Raw genomic sequence first — 25,203 nt, forward strand, 5'->3', positions numbered from 1 at the left:
GCTCCATCTTTACCAGCTACAACATTTAAGTGATGAATGCATGAATGCATCAATAATCATTGGTAAAAATAATTGTTTTACTGTATTACTAATTTAACTTAACTATTGTGCTTGTACATTTTTGGCTTTTACATTTTAAAATATTCCCTCATTCTAGCTGTGTGCATGCATTTTGGCAGGGTTGCAAGTTCTTTTATTCCTAATTTTGGAGGATGAACCTCAGATCCTAATAACTTTATAATAAACTGTATCCAACAGACAGACACTCAGACCCTTAGGGACAAAAATGTCTCTATTAAAACCATTTAAACCACTTTTTTTTAAATCCCACTAGCTTTTATTGTACAGAAGATGATTAAATTCTTTGTTTCTTTGTAAGAAAACAAAAACAAAAAACAACCCAGTTGGATTATGCAACAAATTGACATTTCAAGGGTTAAAATTCTGAAAATGAATAACCAAAAAAATAAAAATGTGATAGTTATGATAGTTTAAATCATCAGTTAAAAAAATAAGTGGCAAATAATATTACTATATAATTTTGATGGCAGGAAAAACCTTTGTTAACATCTGTCCATGCTCCAGGTTTGAAGAAGTATTTGGTTTTTATTCATTAAAGTTATCCAAATAACTTGTCTCTCGCAGGTCAAAGGTCAGAGGGTGGGTGTTGTGGGTCAGATGGATCCCTGCAGCAGCTGAACTGCAGCATCCTTGTTGTGTCTCCTGGCCTCCTGCAGAGGAGAGCTCCCCCACCTGGTGAGAAGACAGAACTACATCAAACGCACTCTCCTCAGATGGTAAGAGTAATACAAGTACGTTACTGGTCAAAAGTTTTAGAACACACCAACTTTTCCAGAATTTAATTGAAAATTATGCAGTTTAATGTCTCAGTGTACTCTGAAATGAATGCACATTTGCAACATTTAAAATTCTTTATTGAGCATGATAGTGTTTTGAAAGTGACAAAAAAAGACACCAAAAGACACAAAATGACTTAAAAGAGACACAAAATGACCAGAAAAGACACAAAAGACTTACAAAGACATGAAAAGAATTAAAAAATGAACAAAATAGCCCGAGACTCCATAGAGTTAAGTTGTTAACCCATTTCTTGTTCCCTGAAAAAGGCCTACTTGTATAATTCTGAAATGTACATTATTTTTCAGTTTTGGTTAAGACTTGAACTGCTTGAATTTCAATAAAAAACTGGAAAAATTGGGGTGTTATAAAACTTTTGACCGGTAGTGTATATAAGCATTATAAATAGATATCGGTTCCATTAACAAACACTAGATAGTGCTGATAATGACGGAGAAACCTGAGAAGGTGTGGCTGCAATGAACTTCCACCTCTTCACTGAATGGAGAGATTTTTGTTGTAAAAACCTGTGTCAGTTATTTTAGTGTTTCCCCAAACTTTTTTAAACAACATGGGATGTTTTAAAATAAGGAAGACAGGCTTTTTCTTTTTTCACTTTTTCTTATCTATCCATCTCTATCTCTACATGTTTTGGAAATGTTCCCGAAGGTTTGTGTGAAAGAGATTTAAAAAAATAAAAAAACTTTTACAAAAAAGATGAGATGGACTTTTTTTTTTAATCCATTGAAGACTGGAAAGCAGATCAGGGTATATACAGGAATCCTGAAGTTAATTTTAATACCTTTTTAAGACTTTTTCAAGACCTTCCCAATTTTTTTTTAATACCTCACCGCCACTTCAATATGTAACCATTTACATCAGTTACACTTTTTTTTAAAGATTATTTTTTTGGCATTTTTACTGCTTTATTTGATAGAGACAGATAGAAAGGGGGAGACATTGGGGAAGACATGCAGCGAAGGGACCCCAGGCCGGATTCGAACCCGGGTCCACTTCACACACGCTTGCGATGTTTTCAGGACCCAAACTATTGGCCAGTGAATTGAGAAAAAATACCTTCAAAATTTAAGACTTAGCAAAGTCGTGAAAAGACTTTTTAAATACTTTTTAAGGGTCTTCATTTTCCCAAAATTGATTTATCACCTTTTAATACTTTTCAAGACCCCGCGGATACCCTGCAGATACGTCGTTTTGTAGTATTTGTATAAGCTCTCAAATACTTTTTGAATTTCATCTCTATCTGCTACAGAGGCTGAAAAATCTATTATTTAGTAGAAGCGTTGACACTTCTGTTGAATTTCCAGAAAAACTTCAGGTTTTAGGGACTTATTTTAAAATCGCCCAGAGGTTTTACAGGCGTTTTAGGCCTCAATGGGTTAAAAAGAAAATTGAAATATTTGCTGTGTGATTATTTCATGGCTCTTGTTACGGACGGTCTCACCTGTCCTTCAGGGTCGGGTTCGCTCCGGCGTTCTGCAGCAGGAAGCGGATGACCTCAGTGTGTCCTTCGGCGGCTGCTACGTGCAGAGCCGACCTGCTGTCATAGTCGACAGCATTTACATCCACTCCAGACAGGAAGTACCTGCAGACCACCACAGAAGAAGAGATAGTTTCTTACAGTATTCTTACATACATTGGATTTATATTTCTCTTGTATTTCTACGCATAACCAAAGACTGTTATTAGTGGTTCCAAAATCTGTGCATTTAAAAATCTGTGCATCAGGATTTTTTTTTTTTTTTCTGCTTTCCTGGATAGTGACAGCTTGGAAGGAAAGGGCACACCTCTATAGGATTTCTATTTGTTTCCTGTAAATAAAAGCTGAAGGTAGTTTCAGTACCTGGTGCAGCTGAAGATCTCATTTAGTTGCTGTGGTCATTATGCATACATAACTCGCCGATAACATTTTTTAAAATTTATTTATATCATTTTATTTGAGACAAGACACAATACCAAGAACAGAAGAAAAAAAACACAAAATGAAAAAATACCCAAAACATATAAACTTCTGAAAAGGTGTAGGATGAAGTTTAACTTATCAATATATTTGTACATCTCATGTCTTACTATTTCCTCTTTGCTTCAAACATTAAGTTTGTTAACCATGAGTATTAAAGTCATACATATAACATTGCGATACTAAAGGTTACCTTCTTAGGGCCTGGATGTCTCCTTTAAAAGCTGCCAGCAGGACATTCATGATCTGATATCCCTGCAGAGAAAAAGAAGGTTTTTTTATTTAAAATACTGATCCTGTAGGGAGATAATGAAAAATAAACTGCTCTGGGATCAGAATAAGGTGTCAGAACTGACCTCAGATTCAGCCTTCCACTGTCTGTAGGCCAGAATCTGTCTGAAAGGAGTCCTGATGTCAAAACTGTGCAGTTGAAATGTGGAAATCAGCTCCTACAAAACAAAAAATAACAATGTCAATGTCACTTTATTTTGAAAAATGTTATGGCTGTGCTCTGTTTCTACAATAAAATGTTTGTTTTGTTTTTTTTAACCCATTGACGCCTAAAACTTCCTGTAAAACCTCTGGGCGATTTTAAAATAAGCCCCTAAAACCTGAAGTTTTTCTGGAAATTCAACAGAGGTGTCAACGCTTCTACTAAATAATAGATTTTTCAGCCTCTGTAGCAGATAGAAACGAAATTCAAAAAGTATTTGAGAGCTAAAACAAATACTACAAAACGACGTATCCGCTTTCCAGGCTTCAATGGGTTAATAAAGAAAATGTGACAAGTGACTAATCTGCATCTTGCTCTCACTAACTTGAAGGAGTTGAAGTGTTACCTGGCAGAAGTGGACGGCCCTCCAGGGGTTCCCACAGGCGTCCGTCTCCGGTGAGAACGCCATCAGACCCAAAACCCCAGGAACCACCGCCAGCAGGGAGCCGTGGACGCTGGACACAGCAGGTACCGATGTCTGCAACACAAAACAATATTACATACCATTACTTGAAGATTCCCAAAGAACTAAATAAATAAATCCATGTGGAAATGTTCAAATAAATGTTGAAATAACTATATAACCATCCTACCAACTGATGTTCTTTTTTTAACTTCTTAAGTGTCCTTGTTCTATTCTGTGTTTTTTTCTATTGTTGTTTTTATTTATGCTTCCTGAGTATCTTATTCTATTGTATTTTATTGTACTTGAATACCGGACTGCTGTGACAACCGAATTTCCCTTCGGGGATGAATAAAGTAATCTATCTTTCTATCTATCTATCTATCTATCATATAAATAAATGAAAAATGTTGGGGAAAAAAATCAGTGAATAATGTTGAATCATTTTGAAATAATTAAATACATGTGGAAATGTAAAAATAACAAAATAAATAAACGATTATGTATAAATAAATGATTAAATAAATACAGAAATATCTAAATAATTAATAAAAATAAATGTAAAAATATATATGTTTTGCATGTATTTATATATTTTTTTTCTACATTTATTTTTTTCACATATTTATTTTTTTATTCATTTATTTATATTATTTCTACGCTGGAAATTTCGGGCCCCATGAAAAGATTTTTCATCGGGCTGAACATGTAAACACTTTTGTATAGAAAAAAAAAATGTTTTCATGATAAATGTCAATAGTTTAGGTCTAAAAGTAAACCACAACCAATTCAACTGCTGTAAAAACACCTCCAAAACTCAATCAACCCATTAAAGGCTTTATAATTCTACTTTTTAAGGCTTGCAACTCTCTTAAAGTCTAAATGCTTATGATACATGTGTAATTGACCTGTTAAAATACAACCCTGTGACACAGAATTATGAAAGTGTTTGTATAAAACTTTGGTTTAAGGTGAATATTTTCTCTGAATCAGGGGTGTCAAACTCAAATACACAATGGGCCAAAATTTAAAACTTGAATAGAATCGCGGGCCAACATTGAACAAATAAACCTTTTAATATATACCAAACATGTTTTGCTTTAACATTAAATATGGAACCAGCAACGCTTATAAACATACAATATATAACTAAATAGTGCAGACATGCAAAATCAAATTTCAAATAAAAAACACATCAATGTCATTAATTTATTAAATAAAAATAAATAAAAATCGTATGCCTCTTTTCTATTTGCATCCTTCTGATTTAAATAGGCTATCAAAATAAACTTTTTCAACAGGTTAATAAATTCTGCCTTTCTTTTCACAATTTTTGGGAAGGGGTAGCTGGGAGACAGCTCTAGCTTGAGGTTGCTATGACGACTGTCTCTGAGGAGCGCGTTTCTGGGTCCTGTCCTGATTGACGCGCCAAAACAACAGCAGGGCATTGTGGGATTTGTAGTATTAGCGGTAAATGCGCCGTATAATACCGGCGGGTCAGCTTTTATAGTACAATAATAATATAATAATTTGGTATTGCCTCGCAATGTATGTGTAATGTGTAAAATTACACTGCGGGCCAAATTTGGCCCGCGGGCCAGAGTTTGACACCCCTGCTCTAAATAGTTGCCATCAGCAGACTGGACCTTGTAGTGGAAGGTTGTGGAGTAATCTTTCATCCCGGCCACCTGCATCATGGACAGCATACTCCGCGCCGCCGCCGGCGACAGCACCTGGTCACCTGACAGTGGACAGAGGCCCCCATTGGCTAAAGAGGCGGCCATGGCAGCGCCTGATTCACAGGTGATCTCTGTTGAGGCGCACTGTCACACAGAAGAGACACAGTAGAGTCAACTCATACACTTCTATATGTAACAAATTTCTAAAGAAATATAAAAATTACATTTATGACTGCTGTAGATTTGTAATGTCAGTTTAGAAAATAATTTATTTATATATAGTAGTTCATAGTTTAATATGGGGGGAAAACAAAGAGGAGGAAAAAGAGGATTGATGTGGAAAATAGAAAAAGATTTCCAAGATTACATCAGTTAAAACCCAATATAAACATATATAATATTGTATATATGACATAAAATCAGAAGGCCACTCGACACCTTAAAAACCTCTTTACAAACCAATAAAGTTATGAATGTCTGACAATAAAGTTATATCTGCCTAATAATACCTGGCCATTGCCCTCTTATATCTGAATCCTGTATATATTTCATATTATTTACACAGAGGGTGCTGCTACACTCTAACTCGGAGTGAAAAAGAAACTGTAAAAGTAGCAGCCTGTTTGATTTTATACCTTTTTGGCAGAAAAAGTAAGTGATGGAGAGTGGTTCTCTGACCTGAAGTCCCCAGCTTTGAGGTCTACAATTGGTTCTGCCTGATGTTAAGTTTCCGTTTAAGCAGTCAGCTGTGAGTCTAGTCATGAAAGTTAGGGCAGTACTCTTTTAAAAGAGGCGGATTTATCAGAACACTTGTGAATAAAGGTTATGACAAGTGTCCTGATCTGTTGGGATGTAAAACAAATAAACAAATAAATGAGTGTTTTACCTGCAGCATCAAATCCAAAGCAGCATTAATGTCCACCTTCTCTGGAAAACACTGGAAGACAGGTGAATTTATTAGAGAGGAGACCTGGAAACTCTGGTGAGAAGAATGTTTTAAAGCAGTAGTTCTCAACCTTTTTGAGTCGCGACCCCCATTTTAACATGCATGTTGTCCGCAACCCCCGCTCACTGAACAGAGTCTCACATGCAAAGTTCAGATCACCCAAAAAAGAAACAAAATGACCAAAAAAAGGAAACAAAATGACCAAAAAAGACACAAAATGACCAGAAAAGACACAAAATGATCAAAAAAGACACAAACTGACCAAAAAAAGACACAAAATGACCACAAAAAAAAAGACATTAAATCACCAAAAAGACTAAAACACATTAACCCTCTATGGTACGGTGTTGCCCTCAAGCAACATACCCATTTTTGGCCTGTCAGATTTCTACAATGCATGTTTTTGAGTGATGCAATACTTTAAAAAAGAGGAAAGAGTATAGGGAACCAATAGCAATGCTTTAACTTGTCACATGACCTCCAATGCGTCATTTCGTGGCCCTTTTCAGTCTGGAAAAAAATATATTCCTACTGATAGATGAGTAAAGCTTCATTTTTGATAGTTCAAACACTTAAGACTGTTCAAGACATTCATTTCAATGGGTCGTTGGTTCAATGGTACAATGTTTCCTACAGGCAACAATCAGACAAGAAACTGGTTAAAAAAATTCCATTTATAATGTTTTTAAATTTAAAATGTTATGTGTTGTACCCTGTTGAAGCTACTGAATCTTTTACACATATTTATTAAATAAATTATATTAAAATTAATTTTAAAAACGTTCTTTTTCTCTTGTGCACTGTTATGGTACAATGTTGCCTCCGGGCAACAAACCCCAAAACTTCCACAAAAAAAAAAGATTTATAAATGTATTCAGATTATGTTAATTTAGTCTATTTTAAAGACAAAAAAACACTCCAAACAATTTTTCCTAACTGGCATCATAATGCGTACTATAGAGGGTTAACACATGAACACTTTAACACAGTGGAGACAGAGCTGACTTCCAAAATGATTTGGTGACCCCCATAAATCATCTTGCGACCCCAATTGGGCTCCCGACCCCAAGGTTGAGAACAGCTGTTTTAAAGGATGTCTTACCTTTTTCTCCTGCAGGTAAAAGGACAGAGCGTGGAGTCTGACACTGTCCTTCCTGCTGCTCTGATAACTGAAGAGAACAAAACTCACTTTGCTCAATCCAAACTGAAAAATGGTCCTCATGAATACACACTGTAGTTTATTATGAATCAATCCCTCAAACACCATCCTGCTGCCCACTAGTGCACCAAATGCGGATTAATCCGCCACTAAAAATAGTCCTCAATAAATGCACCAATCCTCCTGTTTGTTGATAAACTACAGCAAAAGTGTTGTGACAGAAAATTACTTGAATTTTTTTTTTTAAACAGAAACTATAAATATTTATATGTAAACACTTACTTTTTTTTTACTATTTATATTAAACAGTAGACCCAAACTCATTTATTTTCTTGAATTTGTTGATGGTAAGGGTCTCATCTTATTAAAAAAGTAAAAATAAAAACATTTTATTGACTGTTTTTTGTGTCAGCAGCTCCCTGAGTTTTAATCAAGAAAGTGACTTTATTCTCTTAAAATCTGTTGATATATTTTTAAAACATAAAACACTATATTCGTTATAGACTAATATTATATATTAACTTTTTACACAAGAAGAAGAAGATATATCAGGCTTTGATACAAACATACTTTTGGGTGTGATAATACACCAGAAAAACACAGAATATCACCAGACTTATATTTCAAATATCAGTTTTATAATAGGACTATTGCAGTTTCAGTACCTGGTGCAGTTTAAGTTGGCATGTTCCTTGTTGCAGAGTCTTCTGATGACATTCAGCACCTAAAACAAAAAAAACAAGCTCAAAATTTAAAGTTTGTGTCCAAGTGGAAGTTTACATTTTCTTTAGTCTTACTGTCACTTACGGAGTCATACTTCTCCTCTTCCTCTGCACACAGCCGCCCAACCAGCTGCAGACACACAACACACAGCATCAGAGGAAGAGACTCACTGGTAACAGATGGATGGATGATGGATGAGTGAGTTACCTGCAGTAAAGATGTTGTAACGATGGCTCCCGTCTCAGTGAGCGGGCTGTGAGGGAGTCCTGCAAACACATATTTTCATGAAAGTAAAACCTTAAAAAAATGTGGCATGTTGTCAAGAAAAATCTGACTGTGGTCGAAAAAGAAAATCTCATCAAGGTTGGCTTGTATATATATATATATATATATATATATATATATATATATATATATATATATATATATATATATATATATATATATATATATATATATATATATATATATATATATATATATATACATATATATATATATATATATATATATATAAAATGTAAAGTGCTAATAAAGAGATTTTGTTTTACATTGAATTTGATTAATTTGAACTACATTTTAAAAAAAACTTTGTTAAAACAGTTACTGAAAGACAGAAAGTAAATAAAGAATTTAAAAGCTGATTACAAACTTTATTTGACCAAAATATTCAGTCCAAATATATATATATATATATATATATATATATAAGAATAAAGTAATTTTGATTTGATATATTATATTATGCTGGAGTACTTTCACAGTGTGGCTATAGTGCGTTTACTTCAGTAACTGATGTGAATATTTCTTCCCCCTCTGCTCAGAAAGGAGGTCAGAAATCAAATTTGAAGCTGAAACCTGACTGTGTTTCTTATTATTCTCCTCAAAGGCTCTTATATCCTACATCTATATTCCCCTTCTTGTCCCCTCTGGTGTACATGTGTACAAGCAGGAATTTGACATTTGTCATAAGATGGGTTCCTAATAAATCAACCAAGAGCAGCTTAAATAATCATAATAATTTCTAGACGTTATATATTTTGTAGTCAAAGAATGGGGATGCATCCTGAGAAAATATTTTAATTTTTTTTGTCTCTGCACACCAGAGGGAATGTATTTTGTTCAAGCAGGATAAAATTGAAAGTACGGTAATTTTATTTATTCTTGTTCTTATAATTATTATAAATCATAACCAATAAATAATTGTTTTTTCTACTTGATACTTGTATGTTAATGTTTTTTTTTAATTTATTGAGCATTATTGGAGGGAATCTAAGATTGCCAAAGACGTTTTCTTTGTAATTATTCTGCGTATGACAAAAATTTTAAAAATCATTTGAAACTACATCAAGTTTTTGCACTTAAAAATAAAATATCAGACAGAAATTGAGGGTGAGAAATATGAGATGACAGAAAGGTAAAGGGAGAGATTAGGTGACTGATCTCGGACCTGTTTTAGTGAGTGTGAATGGAGAGTCGTGTCTGGAGTACTCCTCCACGCCAACGTATCTGTGGACGAGGTCTGATCCCAGCAGGTCTACCGCCACGCCATACACCAGCGGCCATGACACCTCACCCAGAACCAGAGAGCCGGCCCAGTCGCCCAGAGACAACCTGAGATACAGACAAACAGATAGTAGTGGAGACAAAAATATCTTACTGTAATATAATTTGGGCGAGCACTTACCATTCTTATTTACAGGCAATTCATAGATTTCAGAAATCCTTTGTAAGAATTGCCACTAACTCTTCTTATTTAGCCCCAACTAAACCATTATTTAAACAATTGCAACTACTTACAATTTATGAGGTCAATAAGTATCAAATAGGGGTTCTTATGTATAAAGTAATTTGCCTTCCTGCATCTTTACCTAACTTTTTTCATAGTTACTTTGAGTTTAATTCTCATTATCATGCACATCTTACAAGAAGAAAGAATGATTTACATATTCCTTTCTGTAGGACCTCTGTTGCCAAATTCTCATTTGTTTATCAAGGTGCAGTGCTGTGGAATGACATAAAACATCTAACAGAATCATGTTCCTCCTTAAATACTTTTAAGACCAAGCTCAAAAAATCCCTATAGATGTTTTACACCTTTGCATTTGTTTTGTTTGTATTTTGTTTGTATTTTTTTTATTTTCATCTAGCTATGTAATTTACTTCCTGTAAGTCGCTTTGGATAAAAGCGTCTGCTAAATGACTAAATGTAAATGTAAATGTAAGTAAAGTATAGTTACTTACAGGTTTTTTGATCTTTCCTGCATTTTCTTTTACTGTTTCTTGTACTGTTATTTCCTAACGATTGTATGTTTTTTAAATGCAAACAACAATAAATAAATAAAAAAAAAAAAATACCTCTGTCCATCCACGGTGCAGATTGAGACGCCCCACTTAGTGCTGTCCATGCTCTCCTTCTCTTTCTCCTGAAAACACAAACACAAAACAGTAAAAAAAAAAAAAAATTTATGCCAGGTTTTATTCCCTGGCAGCACCAAAATATCCTCAAGGATGTACTTAAAAGTAATCACAACATTTATACACACAGAAACTCACTCAACGGTGATTTAGGGGTGCAAGTGGTTTTATGCCAAAATACCATTTCTAGAATGATATATATTATATTCTTGGATTTTAATGTTGCAGCTAAAGGTGGAGCTCATTTTGATTTCTTTAAATACTGCTGGGTGAATTTATTTAGAATTATATTTTGAGGTAAGATATCAGATAATGTTATTAAGTAAAAAGGACAATATTTCCCTCTGAGATGTAGTGGAGTAGAAGTATAAAGTTTCCCAAAATGGAAATATTCAAGTGAAGTACGAGTACCTCAGAACTTGAAGTACAGTACTTTAGTAAGTTACTTTCCGCCACTGCTCAAATGTTTCAGGATTAAGTTTGGAAACTGATCCCAGAATCTGACAGGATGAGGGCTGACCTCTGACCTTCGAGTGACGGAGCAGAACTCACCTGGACGGACGACAGCTGGCGACACCTTGAAAACAACTTTTGAGTTTCTTCAGTGAAGGTGGAGAAATCTGGGATGACAAATCGTCCCTGCAGAGCTTTTAGGATCAGAGAGACGAATCCTGTCACACACCTACAGCAGGAACAAGACAATCAAAACCATTAACCACTAACCACAAACAAAACACGATCACCACCTAAAACGGCAACCTGAATTTGAAGCAGAAGAATCCTGTGATCCACAAGGGACCAAAAAACATGAAATAAGACCCAGAAACATGAGAACAACTGGTCTGATTATCAGACTGTAGCTGGAGATAAAGCATCATAAAGTATCATTTGCAAAATATCAGAGGAAGAATTTTCTGAATTATCTGGGTCAAATATTGAAAACAGGATTGGCCCCAGTTGGAGTCCCTGGGAAACACCTAAGGAAATAAATGCAGTGAGGTTTTCCAAAGATATAAATCTATTCCAAGAAGGAAGGATGGACCTGTGGAAGGTGTTTCTGTCCACTGATCCATCAGCATCCTGCAGTTTTCTCAGGTGGAAGAAACACTCTCTGAGCCGAGGGTCGGACCTGTGCAGCCCGGAGCTCCAGATGGCCTGACAGAGAAAACAAACTGTTTCAGTGTTTCTCAAACACTCCTAATAACACTAAATATACAGTACAGGCCAACAGTTTGGACATACCCATCTCATTCAATGCGTTTTTTCTTTATTTTCATGACTATTTACATTGTTGATTCTCACTGAAGGCATCAAAACTATGAATGAACACATATGGAATTATGTACTTAACAAAAAAGTGTGAAATAACTGAAAACATGTTTTGTATTTTAGATTCCTCAAAGTAGCCACCCTTTGCTTACTAGAATATAATACATGTTTTCAGTTATTTCACACTTTTTTATTAAGTACATAATTCCACATGTGTTCATTAATAGTTTTGATGAATTTACAATGTCAATAGTCATGAAAATAAAGGAAAAACATTGAATGAGAAGGTGTGTCCAAACTTTTGGCCTGTACTGTATATATATATATATATATATACATATATATATATATAAAATGTCTTTATTAGCACTTTACATTATATACATATATATATATATATATATATATATATATATATATATATATATATATAATGTAAAGTGCTAATAAAGACATTTTGTTTTACATTGAATTTGATTAATTTTAACTACATTTTAAAAAAACTTTGTTAAAACAGTTAATACTGAAGGACAGAAAGAAAATAAAGAATTTAAAAGCTGATTACAAACTTTATTTTACCATATATATATATATATATATATATATATGAATAAAGTAATTTTGATTTGATATATTATTATATTATATACGTATATAACATATATATATATTACACGTACATGTTATTGAATTTATACAAAGTTTTCTCTGAGTGAAATGTATAAGCTCAAAACACAACATTTTAAATGAGTAAAAATTACCTCAAAGAACTGGTTGATGTTAATTCTTCCACCTGAAGCGAAGCTGTCAAACAGCACATCAGCTGCCCTGCAACAACAGAGGAGTGACATCATGAGGGGTGGAGGGTGTAGCTCACAGCTGATGGTGGTTGCAGGGACATGAAGACTTACGCTCTCCGTTTAGACGGACTCTGCTGAGGGGGGAACCAGGGCTGGGTGGGGGGTGGGCTTCTGTCCTCCGGCTGGACCACTGCCTGGGGGAGAGGGGGCTTCAGACAGCCGTTACTGGCCGACACTGGGACCACTGCACATAGTAACATGAGAAATATCCCTATTATTATGCTGTGAAATATAAATGAATATTAACCCTCTATGGTACGGTGTTGCTCTCAGGCAACATATCAATTTTTGGCCTGTCAAATTTATACAATGCATGTTTTTGAGTGATGCGATACTTTAAAAAAGAGGGAAGAGTATAGGGAACCAATAGCAATGCTTTAATTTGTCACATGATCTCCAAGAGGCCATATTAAAACCCTATTTTGCAGACTTTTCCAAAGGAAACACCATTTTGTGCCACAAAAAATCACTCAAAACGTCATTTCCTGACCCTTTTCCATCTTGAAAAAAAGATATTCCTGCTCATAGGTGAGAAAACCTTCACTTTAGATAGTTTCATAAACTGTAAACTATGTAAACTGTTCATAGACTGTTCAAGACATTCATTTCAATGGGTCGTTGGTTCAGGCAACATCCAGTTAAAAAATGTCCTTTTATAATGTTTTTAAATTTAAAATGTTATGTATTGTACCCTGTTGAAGCTACTGAATCTTTTACACATGTTTATGAAATAAATAATGTTAAAATAAATTTTACAAACTTTCTTTTTCACTTGTGCACCATAATGGTACAATGTTGCCTACGGGCAACAAACCCCAAAATCTTCAGATTATGTATATTTGGTCTATTTCAAGACAAAAAAAGACACTCCAAACATTTTTTTCATAATGCGTACCATAGAGGGTTAAGTCCCATGTTTTCACTGTGGGCCTGAAATCTTAACCACAGTTTTATCACATTCAAAAACAGATTTATCTTTCAAGCACCAGTCGTATACCTGCAGGTCCAGGAATGACGAGGCTGACGGGCCTCTGGACTGGACTCTGGACTGCAGTCTGGACCTGGTTCTGGATCAGGCTCCTGGGAGCTGGGCGAGGTGCTGTATCCTTGAAACCAACATCAAATCAACTCAGACAGATGGAAAAAATGAAGTTAAGATAAAATTTGATCGCTCTAACCCACAATACTCACCCAAAGTATACAAGTATTCAGATACTTTACTGCTGTTAAAGTATTAATACCACATTGGGGAAATAAAGTCCTGCATTCAAAATGTCACTTTGGTAAAAGTATTTTAGTACAATCAGGAATATGTAGGCTAGTTAAAGTATTAAATGTCTGTTATATCATTTACATAACTCCTGCATGTAAAGGCAGGATTTTACTGCTGCAGTTGGTTGAGGTGGAGCTCATTTTGAACAATTAACTTTGGATTATTTTGCTGATTATTTTCTCCATTAACAATGTATTTTCTTTGGTTGGTAAAAACACAGAAGAGAGTGAGAAATGGGAGCATGACAGAAGAAAATGAAAGGTTTCTGTTCAGCTTGAAGGAGAAGAACTCTTTGATCTTCCTAACATGATAATAAAAAGGAGTGACATGCTGAAGCAGGTCTACCTGGTTGTCAGAATTCCTCTGCTGGCTCTTGTCTGTCGTCCCTCCATCCTCTGCCGGAGAAGAGAAGAGAAGAGAAACGCTTTCAGTCTTTACCTTTACTTTAAATAAACTCTCATGTTTCAGTTTGTGAGCTGATGACAGAGGAGCAGGTGTGTGGTTTCTCTCATGTAAAAGTGAAATCCAGAGCAGAACAACACAATAAAAACCTTTGACCACAACCAAAAACCGGACCACAACCTAAAACACACTGAAAAAAGAACAAACTTAATTGAATTGTTTCATTTGGTAACACCTAAATGAATTAAGTTCTTTCAAATTAATTTAAAATTAAATTAATTTGAAAGAACCAGTAACCAGTAACTAATTTAATTTTAAATTAATTTGAAAGAACTTAATTCATTTAGGTGTTACCAAATGAAACAATTCAATTAAGTTGGTTCAACTAATTTCTTTTTTCAGTGCAGCAACCTGAACTTGAACCAGAAAAATCCTGGGAACAGACCAAAAGACAATGCTGTCAGATCCAGAAACATGAGAACAACTGGTCCAATTATCAGACTGTAGCTGGAGATAAAGCATCATTAAGTGTCATCTGTAAAATAACAGAGCTAGAAGATCACATTTGGACCACATTCAGTAACATTCTCTTATAATTTCTTATATTTTCTACTCAGAGCAAAAGAGAAGAGAAAAAATAAGAGGAGTCAACGCCACACTATATAATTGCAGGTGTGTGCCTCGTGCAAATACTTTAACACATGCACGAGAAGTGGAGAGAAGCAAGTACAGGTATTACAGGAAAATCAAAAACCAAGTGAAAACATAATAATCTAATATATAAATATAATAATCTACATGAGATTATAAAATATTTATGTTTTTAATAGGAATTTGTATGTTACTCAGATTTAAAACTTGTGTTTCCTTAAATTGGACAAATGATTTTTGGACTGAATATTTTGGTCAAATAAAGTATGTAATCAGCTTTTAAATTCTTTTTTTTTTCTTTCTGTCCTTCAGTTTTAACTGTTTTAACCAAGGTTTTTTTTTTTTTTAATGTAGTTCAAATAGTTTTTACCCAAAATAAGAAGAATTAATCGAATTCACATACTTGGGGTGGAGGCTGACGATGTAAAACAAAATCTCTTTATTAGCACTTTACATTATCAACACATCAGTGGAGATCCAGTTTTACCTGCTGTTCAAAAACACAGACATGTTTAAAAGATCACCAATAGTCCAATTGTAAACCAAAAGAAAAACCATCAAAATCCATTTTAAGCTGCTGTCAATCACACATTGATTAATTGAAAAACTAAATCTGATAAGCAATGTAAGTAAACAGTAAACCTGGTTTCTGATCTAAACGTACCGACTAAATCTGGATCATGTGACAAAATTAACCCAAAAATGCAGAATATAAAATTATTATAAACAGATTAAACCAGTTTCCCTCAGTTAAACTCCTATGAACATAACAAAGCCCTTAAGTTTAATTGGGTATGTCTATCTTTTGAAGACTAAATACATTTAATGATTAGATTGTTCAGTAGAATATATGTTAACATGCACAAAACAATTTTAAGAAAAGTCCACTCTGCAGAGCATAGAATTACTATGTATCTCATCTCATGCCTTACTTTAGTGGATCATAACATATCAGGTATGGAATTAATCTGTAGATGCTCCAGTTCAAAATTTAACCAAACTTTTTTTATGTTTCGAGCCAAGAAAACAACTAGGTAAAGCTTGTTTTTAGTCTAGCAGAGTTCCAAAAATGCCTTTTGATATGTGAATTTGTGCAAAACCTTGGGTGGGAGTCAGCAGTCAATAGCAGTATAAGCTATATATATTTTTTAAGATCCTCATTGCAATGACAAACTACAGGACACATCATCCTCTACTGATTCATCAACATCATCATCATCATCATCATCATCATCATCATCATCATCATCATCATCATCATCATCATCATCATCATCATCATCCTTGTTCTACAGTCACAGACACCTTCACTGGTAAAATCTTCAGTGGGAGTTCATACAGAGTGTTAATGAATGGAAACATCCTCTCAGTGAAAGTGTGTGTGAAGGTGTGTATGTGTGTGTTAGTATCAGGATCAGAGAACGACAGCTTTCCTTTGTTCCAGTCCAGATTCACTCTGATCCTCTGGAACTTCCTCTGCAGTCTGATAACAGAGTCTGGATGTGATGGGGAGACTGCATTGCATTCAGCGGGAATGAACCATAATCCCCAAAGTCCATTTTGACACGACATTATATTTCCCTTCCTCTGGGCAGACTCCGCAAACACACCCAGTAACCAGCGAGTACTGTCTCCAACCTGGACATCCCAACTGTGAGCCCCTGATTTAAAGCCCTCAGAGCCCAGGACAGTCCGGAAGTAATCAAACCGCTCTGGATTATCAGGAAACTGCAGTTTATTTTCTCCAGCTTTCATACTGGTCAGATCTTCAGACAGGATGAGTTCTGCATAAGCAGTGTTTGGGTCCAGAATGACAGGACTGTAGGAGACCATCTCCTTCATCTTGTTCCAGATGTTGAAGGTCAGGTTGCCCAGGTGTTTGGCCTCGTCTATCAGAGCTCCTGAGGGCAGCTGTGGATCCTCCAGCAGGAGGCGCTGCTGGACTCTTTCCACTGCAGCCTTGTAGTTCTGTAGGAATGAGACGTGTTCAGCTCTCAGCTGCTCCTCTGTGGCTCTGACTGTGTCTGAAAGAGCTGCTATCTCTCTGCTCAGATCCTCCATCTTCTCCTTCATCATCTGACTCTTCTGCTCCTCTTCCTCCCTCAGTGCAGCCATCCTGGCCTCCTCTTCCTCTTCTAGAAACTGGTGAAGCTTCTTGAACTGCTCCTTAATCTGCCTCTCTGTGTGTCGGGCCTGGAACTGAATGTGTTCTGCTGTTTGATCAAACTCCTTTTTAACTTGTTCCCAAAGCTCTATCTTCTCCTTTAAAGGCTCAAGAGTTTCCTGAAGCTTTTTCTTGTGTTGTCGTGCAGCTTCATCGATAGGACTGAATCTGTGGTTGGTGTGTTTTTCTGAATCTCTGCAGACGAGGCACACTGGCTGCTGATGATCCAGACAGAAGAGTTTGAGTTTCTCAGAGTGCAGACTGCAGAGAGCCTCTGAAGATTTCTGATCTCTCTCCTGTAAGAAACTTTCACACAGCTTCTTTAAAGCAAAGTTTGGAGGTAGTCTGTCCCACGAATGTCTTCTCTTACAAACTGGACACACTTGTATGTGTTTATCCGTCCACCAGCTCTGCAGACAGTCCTTACAGAAGCTGTGGCTGCATGACAAGATGACAGGATCTTTAAAGACTTCATTGCAGACAGAACAGCAGAAATCTTCCTCTAATCTGGAAGCCATTGTGTCTCTGAGTGAAGCTGAAAACAGGCAGACAGCTCAGCTACTCCCTGTTCCCTGAAAAGTACTTTCACTTTAAGTCTCCATTCCTGTAGCTGCAGCTTATTGAAGTGGTCGTCTTGACAGTATTTCCTCCTGTATATTTCATCTCTAAGTGAAAATGATCGCCCGTCTCTCAGTGTTTGTGATCTCAATGAGGCAGAATGACAAGCAGTTCGTTGGGTTTTCTCAGGTATGTCAGCTGATGGGCGGAGCTTAATCATTTTTCAAGTTGAGTTTCATTCCATCTGATTATGAGATCAGATAAGAAAACACAAAACTGTTTGACAAAACACTTTGACTGAAGTATGTATGAGTTAATTCACACATAAAATGTAATAATAATCATAATAATAAAAATAACCCTAACCCAAAAAATGAATTGTATCAAATAATCTCAGCATGCAAACTCAAATCACCATTTCTCCTTTTTCAAAGTAACTTTAAATCATAAATTTGCCTGTAAAAGCACTGTGAACCTGAATCTCAGGCCCTATTTAGACACTCTACTGCTAGTCAGGAGGCTTAGCCAAATAAAGGGGACACGTCGGACAAAAGCACCAAATTTTTTGCACATGCTCTCTATCACCATAAGTTTCAATTTTTGGTAGGAGCCACTTCATCAAGATTGCGGATCGGAGATGGCACCCATATTAAGTCTATGAGAACCAATATGTCTTCCCAGCCACTTAGAAGGTCAATCTTGGTGTCAAAATATACATTTTCTGGGTCAAGGAATCATTTAAAGCTATTGAGAATATCACTAGATGATTATTTGATCAAATAGATATCTTCATTTTCAGACTTCATTTTTAGACTGGTAGGCAACTCGCTTCAAGTGCTGCAGCATGTAATCCTAACTTGAAAATGTTTGGTATCTATGTTCACGGGAGAGTGCGGATTAGCTGCAATGTACACTGCTCAAAAAATCAAGGTAATGCTTTCATCTCATGTCAGATCTTTTATATACAGTTTTCCCAACAGAAAAAAATGTTTGACACCAAGATTGATCTTCCAAGTGGCTTGGAAGATATATTGATTCTCATAGACTTTATGTGGCTGCCATCTCCGATCCACAATCTTGATGAAGTGGCTCCTACCAAAAATTGAAACCTATGGTGATAGAAAGCATGTGGAAAAAATTTGGTGCTTTTGTCCGGCGTGTCCCCTTTCTTCCAAAATCTGGTGCTAAGACGCCTGACTATGCAGAGATAATGACAAAACACAATGGAATGAAGACAGTTGAGTCTGCTGTGTGCTTAAGAGTTGCAGCAGGTGTGTGTGTGTGTGTGTGTGTGTGTGTGTTTACAAGTGGAACAGGAAGTAAAACTGCCAGTAATAACAAAGACTAAGAAGAACAAATCTGTAAATCAGTAAATAAATGAACATAACGTTTGAATGCATGTGTGCAGATTTAAATTTACACTACTGTTTAAAAGTTACGAACCAGCTGTTATATTGACTTTTTTTTCCAATTTTTAACGATTATAACAGAGATTTATTTTTTCAAGTTACAGTACTGTGCAAAAGTTTAGGCAGTTGTGAAGAAATGCTGTTAAATAAGAATGCTTTCAAAAACAGAAATGTTAATAGTTCGTTTTTATCAATGAACAAAATGCAAAATAAGCAAATCTAAATCAAATCAATATTTGGTGTGACCATCCTTTGCCTTCAAACCAGCATCAGTTCTTCAAGGCATTTTTTCACACCTTCCTAAAACTTTTGCACAGTACTGTATATCTGCATTATGTTATATGGACCATAAATGTAGTTAAATGGTATGTGAACCTTAATCCAAACAATCTTAAATTATTTGAATTTGAATTTTTCTTACTTTGTACTATTGTACTGTTGCTTTTCTTATTGTTATTATTCTGTAGAGTTCATCCTCATTACCATAAAAACTAGCAACATCATCAGGACAACACAGTCACAGTCAATTTCCTAGGAGTGTCAAAAGAAAAATCAGTACGTCTTGAAATACACCTGAACTGATTAAGGTTCATCATTTCTGTTGTTCTACAGTCACAGACACCTTCACTGGTAAAATCTTCAGTGGGAGTTCATACAGAGTGTTAATGTATGGAAACATCCTCTCAGTGAAAGTGTGTGTGAAGGTGTGTATGTGTGTGTTAGTATCAGGATCAGAGAACGACAGCTTTCCTTTGTTCCAGTCCAGATTCACTCTGATCCTCTGGAACTTCTTCTGCAGTCTGATAACAGAGTCTGGATGTGATGGGGAGACTGCATAGTATTCAGCGGTAATGAACCATAATCCCCATAGTCCATTTTGACACGACATTATATTTCCCTTCCTCTGGGCAGACTCTGCTAACACACCCATTAACCAATATGTACTGTCTCCAACCTGGACGTTCCAGCTGTGAGTCCCTGAGTTAAAGCCCTCAGAGCCCAGGACAGTGTAACTCTCATTAAACCGCTCTGGATTATCAGGAAGCTTCTGTTTCGCTCCTCGTCTCACTCTGGACAGATCCTTAGACAGGATGAGTTTTGACCCAGCAGTGTTTGGGTCCAGAATGACAGGACTGTAGGAGACCACCTCCTTCATCTTGTTCCAGATGTTGAAGGTCAGGTTGCCCAGGTGTTTGGCCTCGTCTATCAGAGCTCCTGAGGGCAGCTGTGGATCCTCCAGCAGGAGGTGCTGCTGGACTCTTTCCACTGCAGCCTTGTAGTTCTGTAGGAATGAGACGTGTTCAGCTCTCAGCTGCTCCTCTGTGGCTCTGACTGTGTCTGAAAGAGCTGCTATCTCTCTGCTCAGATCCTCCATCTTCTCCTTCATCATCTGACTCTTCTGCTCCTCTTCCTCCCTCAGTGCAGCCATCCTGGTCTCCTCTTCCTCTTCTAGAAACTGGTGAAGCTTCTTGAACTGCTCCTTAATCTGCGTCTCTGTGTATTGGGCCTGGACCACCATGTGTTTCGCTGTTTGATTACACTCATTTTTAACTTGTTCACAAACATTTAACTTGTCCTTTAAGCGCTCCAGAGTTTCCTGAAGCTTTTTTTTGTGTTGTTTTTCAGCTTCATCGATTGGTCTGAATCTGTGGTTGGTGTGTTTTTCTGAATCTCTGCAGACGAGACACACCGGCTGCTGATGGTCCAGACAGAAGAGTCTGAGTTTCTCAGAGTGCAGACTGCAGCGACGCTCTGAAGGTTTCTCATCTCTCTTCCGTAAGAAACTGTCACTCAGCTTCCTTAACGCCAAGTTAGGATATGATATATTTTTTAAAGATTTTCTCTTACAAACTGGACACTCAAGTGCTTGTTTCTCTCTCCACCAGCTCTGCAGACAGTCCTTACAGAAACTGTGGCTACATGACAGGAGGACAGGATCTTTAAATATATCATGACAGACAGAACAACAGAAATCTTCCTCTAATCCTGAAGCCATTTAGTCTCTCAATAAAGGCGAAAACACAGCAAGCAGACAGCTCCGCCACTCCCTGTTCCCTGAAAGTGAGTTCTTTTTTCAGTCCCCGTTGCGGTAAAGCTCCTGTTCAGTTTGTCGTTTCAGCAGCTGGTTGAAGTAATAGTCTCACAGTATAGTGTCCTGTAGATGTTTTTTTGGAGTAAAGGATAATCCTATTGTCCGTCTCTCAGTGTTTGTGATCTCAGTGAAGCAAAATAACAACCTGTTTCATGTTTTGACTCAGGTGATGGGTGGTGTTTTGTAATTTTTCAAGTTGAGTTTCATTCCAAACTGATTATTAGATAAGATGAGATAAGAAAACACAAAAGAGCTGTAGACACTGTATACTAATTCTGTCTTTATCTGGAGTATATGTCGTAGATAATTCACACAGAAAATAATCCAGAAATAAATGATATCAAATAACCTTAGCACGCAAACTAAAATCACCATTTCTCTTTTCAAACTAACTAAAGATCTAAAATTGTTGGATGTGTGTAGATTCACATTTACACTAGTATGTATGACTGTATGAGTCATGTTTAACCCATAAGAACCCACGGTGACACCCATGTAACAAACACTTTAAATATTCTAGAACAGGGGTCTCAAACTCAAATTACCTGGGGGCCGCTGGAGGCAGTATCAAAATGACCAAAAAATCTAAATTACTTAAAAAAGACACAAAAAAGACAGACAAAATGACTTGAAAAGACACAAAATGACCAAAAAAGACACAAAATTACTTTTAAAAAAAGGACACAAAATGACAGCAAAAAAATAAATTACTTAAAAAAGACACAAAATTACTAAAAAGAGACACAAAATGACCAAAAAAGACACAAAATGACTGAAAAAACACTAAATTACTTAAAAAACACACAAAAAAACACACAAAATTACTAAAAAAAGACACAGAATGACCAAAAAAACACCACATCATAAATATGTTCTGCGTGGTTCACTTGGTCTGTGATATATCCCCCATAACTTTCCTTTATGGATAACTGGGTCTGGGTTCTTATGGGTTAATATAGCATTTACTTGTAAAGTAACCTAAAGGTATGAAACATGGACTAGTCCTCTCAGACATCTAGCTGGACCCAGTCAAGCTTTGGTTGCAGGAGATTACAAAGTTTAGGGTATGTGATATAAATAGTAAATATGTAGAAATCGAAATTGTTGAAATAGCTGAGCATCACTGCAGAACAGTGGTTTGCTATAGTTGGCGTACAGATCAGATTGTGGGGAAAAGAAAGGTAGAAAAATAGATTTAGAGGTGGAGTCATGGACAGTCCCTGCAGCCAGTGAGCAGCTCTGTGGTGATGAGTGGGCTGCAACTTAATTTAGATACCAGCAAACGCCGCCCACTAAAGGATACGGCACAGACCACTAATCACAGGGTGTTTCACACACACACACACTCACACACACACATACACACACACACACACAAACCTGTCATGTCTGGGTCTTTATTAGGCTCCAGCAGTTTGTTGCCGTCCAGACCGCCATAACGTTTCCTCCATTTACGTCTGAGAGAAGGAGTTCTCTGGAAACTGCAGAGAGAACATTTTTATTACTATTATTATTAGCAAACCAACACCACATCCATGTCGCTAAATAAAGCGAGCGGGCTTACATTGCTCTCTAGTAAAATATGAACTGTGTGGTTATGTTAATTGGCTAGCTTGCCAAATAACTTCAACAGCAAACATGATCCATTATTTAAACTTATGTATCATGACAAAACTAACTAGACAAGAGTTATGCAAGGCAGGGACATTTTCAAACATTTTGTATCACAAGTTTCATGGATTACAAGGATTTTCATGAAAATTCCACATAGTATCTTTAAATACATATTTGAGGCAGCTAATGATTATTTGCAGTATGCATTAATCTGCAGATTTACTTCTTAATAAATGCTTAAATCATTTGGCCCATTAAATATTAGAAAATACATTTTAATTAATGTGGGCTACAGATGTGGAAGTGCAAAAGTAGGAAGATCCAAATCTAGCCTATAAAATCTAAATCTACCCTTTTTATCCTGCTGTATCATCCCTGTTTTAATTGACTGTTTTTACTGTTTTCAATTGTGTCTTGCTGTTTTTAATGTGTATGTAAAGCACTTTGAATTACCTTGTGTTGAATTGTGCTATACAAATAAACTTGAACTTGAACTTGAACTATAAAGTACCTAATTAAAAATAACCATTATGCAGAATGGTCCATTTCACAACAATATATATTATTTGATGATTATTATTGATGCATTCATGTGTTCATCACTTTTATGCTGTAGCTGGTAAAGGTGCATATCACCTTTATTACTAAAGCATATTGTATACTGGTGGGTAGCTTAATCTAATCATTTATTTGTTGATTAAATTTGGTTTTAACAATTTGAATCTGCAAAGATAATGTTGTGGAGCAAAATTGCAATATTTCCCTTCTGAAATGTAGTTGGGTCTGCAGATTTAAGTGTAATGTCTCCTCTCTGCTTCTGAGTTTAGCTGATGCATTGACTGATGCAGATAAAAACCTGCAGCTTGTTGACTTCTGTTCCTGCAGCCATCTACAATAATGAGTAACCTGAATTCAGCCCAGGTGAGGAGGTTTAAACAGCAACACAGAAGAAGTCTACTCTGCCACGTCTCAGCCTGTCCCTCACCAACACAACAGGAATGTCAACCTGGACTGTTTCCAGTTTTATGGCAGCTTCACTACATGGAAGAAAAGTCTGAGCATTGTTCAGGAACAGATTCCTTAGAGTAGATGGAGTATAAAAAAACAAAAAACAAACAGAGAATAAATCAAATCTTTCTCACCACAGGTAAGGGCTGTCCTCTGCCTCATGGCTCTGGCTGTTCTCCATTAAAGCATCCAGGTGTGTTACTGCAGCTATTCTTTGTGTTTTCATGTAGGACAAGTGAAGCGGCGTTGTCCCTCAGTTAGTGTGTCTGCAGGCTATAAACTTTCTTTAATGAATGGGATGGTTTGGAGAGGAGGGGAAACCAGTCAGCGCCTGCAGACACTCCCAGCTGCCACACACACTTAAACTACAGCTAAAAAAACATGAAAGGAATATAGCTGGATAAAAAAAAAACATGTGGAACCACAAAAATCTTTAAACAGGCTGAACAGACCAGACACAAAGAACATATTTCTGACATGAAACAACAAAGATGAGACATAAGGTTCCCATGTCACCACAATGAAAGACTTATCAGTGATTTATGCGGATGTAAATGTGCCATGTTTTGAAGTACAGAAAGTCAGGGAATTAAAGGGTCATTTCATCTAAATTATAAAATACAAAAACTCTTTCTTACTTGCCTCTGATAGTTAAAATTATTTATTGTCATATGCACAACAGTGACCGAGAAGCAGTCACTTAAATCTCAGGCTTCCTCCAACAATGCTTATTAAATATGTATTTAAAAAAACAACCATGCAAGCAAAAATGAGAAACAAAATAATTTGTGCATTATTGTAAAATAAGAATAATATAACATATATAAAATAGAAATATTTATATTTGTAATATAATAGAATTGTTCAGTATTTGATACTGACTTAGTTGTATTACTTATTACTTATACACTGTTAAAGGATTTAAGTATTTTTCTGCCATTGGGACATAGCAAATAATGCTAAATTATTACATTTGTGAGCAAGTAACCGATAATAACCTGTAATTGAGTTTTACAAAACCAGTTTGTCACCAACATCTTTGGCAAAAAAAAACTCTATCTGCAACTGATTTTCAAATTCTGCATAACTGATTACTAACACATTGGGATATTAGTGCTTAAATCTGACAAAAGCCTTTGTATATATTATTTAATGTGTTAGACGTTATTCAACAGTGGGTTGATGGGTGAATATATATTTAAAATAAGCATTAAATAAGGTACATTTTGTAGTGCTTTATATATAT

At 36.0% G+C, this 25,203-nt stretch overlaps 2 protein-coding genes across 2 annotated transcripts; both read right to left on the reverse strand.

Moving 5' to 3' along the window:
• Positions 1–557: 557 nt before the first annotated feature.
• Positions 558–24,733, reverse strand: glsl (glutaminase like). Its single transcript, XM_059335289.1, has 21 exons — positions 24,092–24,733; positions 22,716–22,816; positions 14,405–14,454; positions 13,784–13,892; positions 12,838–12,970; positions 12,688–12,754; positions 11,700–11,812; positions 11,210–11,339; positions 10,598–10,665; positions 9,690–9,853; positions 8,447–8,505; positions 8,324–8,368; positions 8,182–8,240; positions 7,460–7,526; positions 6,298–6,348; positions 5,379–5,555; positions 3,676–3,807; positions 3,193–3,285; positions 3,030–3,091; positions 2,321–2,461; positions 558–753 (listed from the first exon to the last, which is right to left on the reverse strand). Exons 1-21 carry the CDS (start codon positions 24,181–24,183, stop codon positions 675–677), a joined length of 1,992 nt encoding a protein of 663 aa, XP_059191272.1. The 5' UTR covers positions 24,184–24,733; the 3' UTR covers positions 558–674.
• On the reverse strand, positions 16,391–17,794 carry LOC131974013 (nuclear factor 7, brain-like). Its single transcript, XM_059336172.1, has one exon. The coding sequence runs from the start codon at positions 17,792–17,794 to the stop codon at positions 16,391–16,393; it is 1,404 nt and encodes a 467-aa protein (XP_059192155.1).
• Positions 24,734–25,203: the final 470 nt, after the last annotated feature.

Source organism: Centropristis striata, chromosome 6 (assembly GCF_030273125.1).
Source record: "Centropristis striata isolate RG_2023a ecotype Rhode Island chromosome 6, C.striata_1.0, whole genome shotgun sequence".
Taxonomy (NCBI): Eukaryota; Metazoa; Chordata; class Actinopteri; order Perciformes; family Serranidae; genus Centropristis; species Centropristis striata.

What these genes read in the sequence shown, in the direction of transcription:
- LOC131974013 (XM_059336172.1), bottom strand. Translation starts at nt 17,794, where the DNA reads ATGGCTTCCAGATTAGAGGAAGATTTCTGCTGTTCTGTCTGCAATGAA.
- glsl (XM_059335289.1), bottom strand. Translation starts at nt 24,183, where the DNA reads ATGAAAACACAAAGAATAGCTGCAGTAACACACCTGGATGCTTTAATG. An exon ending in TAAAGACCCAGACATGACAG is followed by an intron (nt 14,455 to 22,715) that starts GTTTGTGTGTGT and finishes CTTCTCCGGCAG; the next exon opens with AGGATGGAGGGACGACAGAC. An exon ending in GCCAGCTGTCGTCCGTCCAG is followed by an intron (nt 10,666 to 11,209) that starts GTGAGTTCTGCT and finishes TTGTGTTTTCAG; the next exon opens with GAGAAAGAGAAGGAGAGCAT.